This window comes from Nematolebias whitei, chromosome 15, assembly GCF_014905685.2.
Source record: "Nematolebias whitei isolate Nwh7 chromosome 15, NemWhi1, whole genome shotgun sequence".
Taxonomy (NCBI): Eukaryota; Metazoa; Chordata; class Actinopteri; order Cyprinodontiformes; family Rivulidae; genus Nematolebias; species Nematolebias whitei.
Genome location: NC_056512.1, coordinates 41667574 through 41671092, shown reverse-complemented (window position 1 = coordinate 41671092; position 3519 = coordinate 41667574). Strand labels below are relative to the sequence as shown.

Sequence of the window (3519 nt, the reverse complement as noted above, 5' to 3'; positions counted from 1 at the left end):
GGGGGGGGGGGGGGGGGGGGGGCGCAGGAGGAGTTGTGAAGGGCAGGGACAGGGGCTGCACATATAGACGGCTGGTTGATGAGCTGACAGAAATGAGGCCGAGCACTCTTCGTGAAGGAGCGCTCCCCTCACAACGGACTCATACAAGGAATACCCGCCCCCCCACTCCCGTCTGAAAGGCGGTCACAGCAGCAGACGTTTCTTCTACTCTATTTCTTTTTATAAAAGCTTATTTATTATACGAACGGAGTCATTAGCGTTGCTTTACCTACCATTAAAGTATGGTTGACTAGCAGCAGGAAACCCCCTAGTGATTATAATGGATGAACGTCCCCCCCGCCCTTGTGTGTTTTTATAGGTTGTAAAGGAACCAACCCCCTCCTGCACAAGAACATAGTAATAGCTTCCACACAGACAAATGTTGCTAAAGCCAATTATCACCTGATAAACATTATCGCTACATCCGATTTAGGAAGGTAACACAGACCCGGTCTTTATCGCATCTTTAAACGCTGCTAATGAACGAACAAGCTAACGAGCCGACGGGTCAAAATTATTAAACAACCGCCAAACTGCAAAACATTCCTAGAATCTTATTATTATTGTGCCAATGCTGATTCAGCATCATTGCCTGTTAATTCTCTCCATAGATCTTCCACTTGCTCTTTTTTGTTGTAAGATGCTACTTTTAGCTTTGAGCTATTTGCTTGTTAATTTATAATTTAGCTATGGTTATGTTGATTTCAGCTCAGGTTGTGCCTTTTTTCCTCCCGCGGGTCGAGGTTGTGTCTTGCGATAAACTGCCCGGTCTAATAAATCAGAAAATGGGCACCACCAACCTCCAGCCGACAGGTGCACATCTTTCTAGATTGGATTTCTAATGTGATTTTGTATTGAACGCTTGCTGAATATGATTTAAAGTAATAATTTTGAAATATTACTCCAGATTAACACAGTTAAATGGGAGGGAAACGTTAATAGAAGTAACTCTAAGAAAATATATAGAAAGGTGAACAAAGAAATGATGTCATCACTGATTTCAATAGAAGATCCAGATGAGTTTCGGATGCGCAAACATTCAATTACAAGACCACTGTTCAAGCCACTGACCCACCACAGCTGCATAAACCACAGATTATTGTTTAAAGTTATACCATGTTGGTGAAAATGTCCCATTTTTGACTTTGTTCTTCTCAGTTTTCTGTTTTCTGCTGCAATCCCGTCTGTCTGCTCCAAGAGAATCTCTCCACTGTTGAACTCAGCAGGTTTCACTGCAGCTGCTCCTGCGTTTCAGCTCATGTCAGGTCTATGAAGTGGTCATATCAATGCGCTAAAACCAGCCAAATGTGTCCACAGAGCAGAAAACTATACGTGCCGAACGAAACTGTATTAGACCTGCCTGTTCAGATCACTGGCGACATGTTTGGATCCGCTTGACAAATGCGGGTCATTGAACTATAGACTTGAGATCTCAATGGGATTTGACTGGTTAAATAAAGGTTAATATTACTATTGTGAGAATGCTCTTTTTTATCTACACATTTTCTTTATCCACTTTTTCCTTTCCAAGTGGCAGTGGAGCTGGTGCCTCTCCAGCAGTCACTGTGCCGAGGGGCAGGGGAAAACCTGGACAGATTGCATGTCCATCACAGGGAGACAAACAACCATTCTGGCTCACGCTTGCACCTAGGGACAAATTAGAGTTGTATTTTAACATAACATGCACGTTTTTGGTCTGTGGGAGGGAACCGGAGTACCCGGGGAATACACACGTGCAGGTGGAAGTTGTTTTCGTAATATAAAATGAATATAAATGCTGAAGGAAGGTGAACGGATCTGTGATGGGCATGTTTCATGTCTGTTCCTGCTGTTTCACCATTTTCTTGGTGCTTTAAACGTTCAGTGTTCATAGTTTTAGTGTGCATGCAGAAATGAAGGCTCTGCATGAAGGAAAGTTGGAAACAAACTAATCAACAATTCGATCATAGTTTATATTCAGATGAGGAAAGGGGTCATTAACACATTTAAAGGGACTGTTCAAGCTCTAATGATGCCAAACTTTGTGTTTATCCTTCTTAATGCCTTCCACCAATGGAAGTAAATACGTGTTTCGTAAATTGCTTTACAATAGATCAGTCAAGTGCATAATGTTGGTTCTAAGCCAGACTGCATTTAGAGAGTTCATCTTGCAAAACCTTTTTCGATTTTGTCGGCAAAATATGTCCTGCAGACTGCACTCAAAATAATTTCTCAGGCCCTACGAGACCAATAAACGCCGAGTTGTACGCCTAGTGGAGACAAGTTCAGAGCAGGTACTCTGAACTTGGTACTCTGGTGTATTCTATCAGAAACGGCGTAAAACAACGCTAGCTCTAAATTTTAAAGACAATATTAATTGGGGAAAAAAGACTAATGCTTGAAGGAGGAGGGCATTATTTTACACCTGTTCCTTTTTTTTAGATAAATGAAGCATTCCACATCTCCTGGACATTCCTTGTGTTTCCGTTTTTGGCGGGAACATTTAAGTGTCAGTCCTGCTGCCAGGAAATATATTGTTTTTAATCTCAGTCCATAGGAATGTGTTCCTACTCAGATTACAAAAATAAATTAAATAAAGTGTTGCGCAACACTGAAGACATTTCAGTGATCCATAGCAGAACTAGATCTTGATTTATCTGAACTTTTTGCCAAGATAAAGTTAAAAACTCTTAGTCTGTAATACAGCAACAGACATGATTTTCCAGGCTTGTAGGGCAAAGCAGCTTCACTTAAGAATACGAAGATTGATTTGAGGATTATTAGACTTTGATAAAGGCTTGTAGTCATGGTCTGTTGTGTAAATGACAGCTTACCTATCTGTTCCTGTGTGTGTGAGCGTGAAGGCTGGGGCTGGACTTCGGCCTGCGCTTGCTGCTGCTGCTCCTGCAGACTCTGCGTGTCCACCGAGATGCCGCTGTCGCTGTGCAGCTTCTCTCCTTCTGGTGTCACCATCTGGTTATTCGTAGCCGTCCGGTTATTAGCTGCCTGTTTGTTTTGTTTGCAGCTATTCCATCTGTAAATGTATAAATATGTATAAACACACACACACAAGCTCAAACTATAAAGATTTCTAACACTCTACAAGGTAATGCAAATGATCGTATGTTCAATGAGCAATTTAATTTGTCATTTAAAGGAGCAATAAAAAAGATTTATTGAAACATTAATTTGGGATTATTTATTGACATCTAGAGGCAAAGCAACAGATTACAGCCTTAATCTGTTTCATGCTCTATTTAATACACAGCACCTACATGGTTAAAAGTTACAATCAGCTTTCAAGTTATCCGTTAACATAGATGTTTTTTGAGTCTGTTTACATAGATGTTTTTGAATCTGTTAACATAGATGTTTTTTGAGTCTGTTTACATAGATGTTTTTTAATCTGTTAACATAGATGTTTTTAAACCTGTTTACATAGATGTTTTTTGAGTCTGTTTACATAGATGTTTTTGAATCTGTTAACATAGATGTTTTTGA

At 40.4% G+C, this 3519-nt stretch overlaps 1 protein-coding gene across 1 annotated transcript in view; it reads right to left on the bottom strand.

Annotated features, from left to right (window-relative positions):
* The window catches only part of ngfra (nerve growth factor receptor a (TNFR superfamily, member 16)), a 43069-nt gene that overhangs the window by 2424 nt on the left and 37126 nt on the right, over positions 1-3519 (bottom strand). The window contains exon 5 of the mRNA XM_037688720.1: positions 2853-3052. Coding sequence (XP_037544648.1) covers positions 2853-3052 — 200 coding nt within the window. The remainder of the gene's footprint in view (positions 1-2852; positions 3053-3519) is intronic.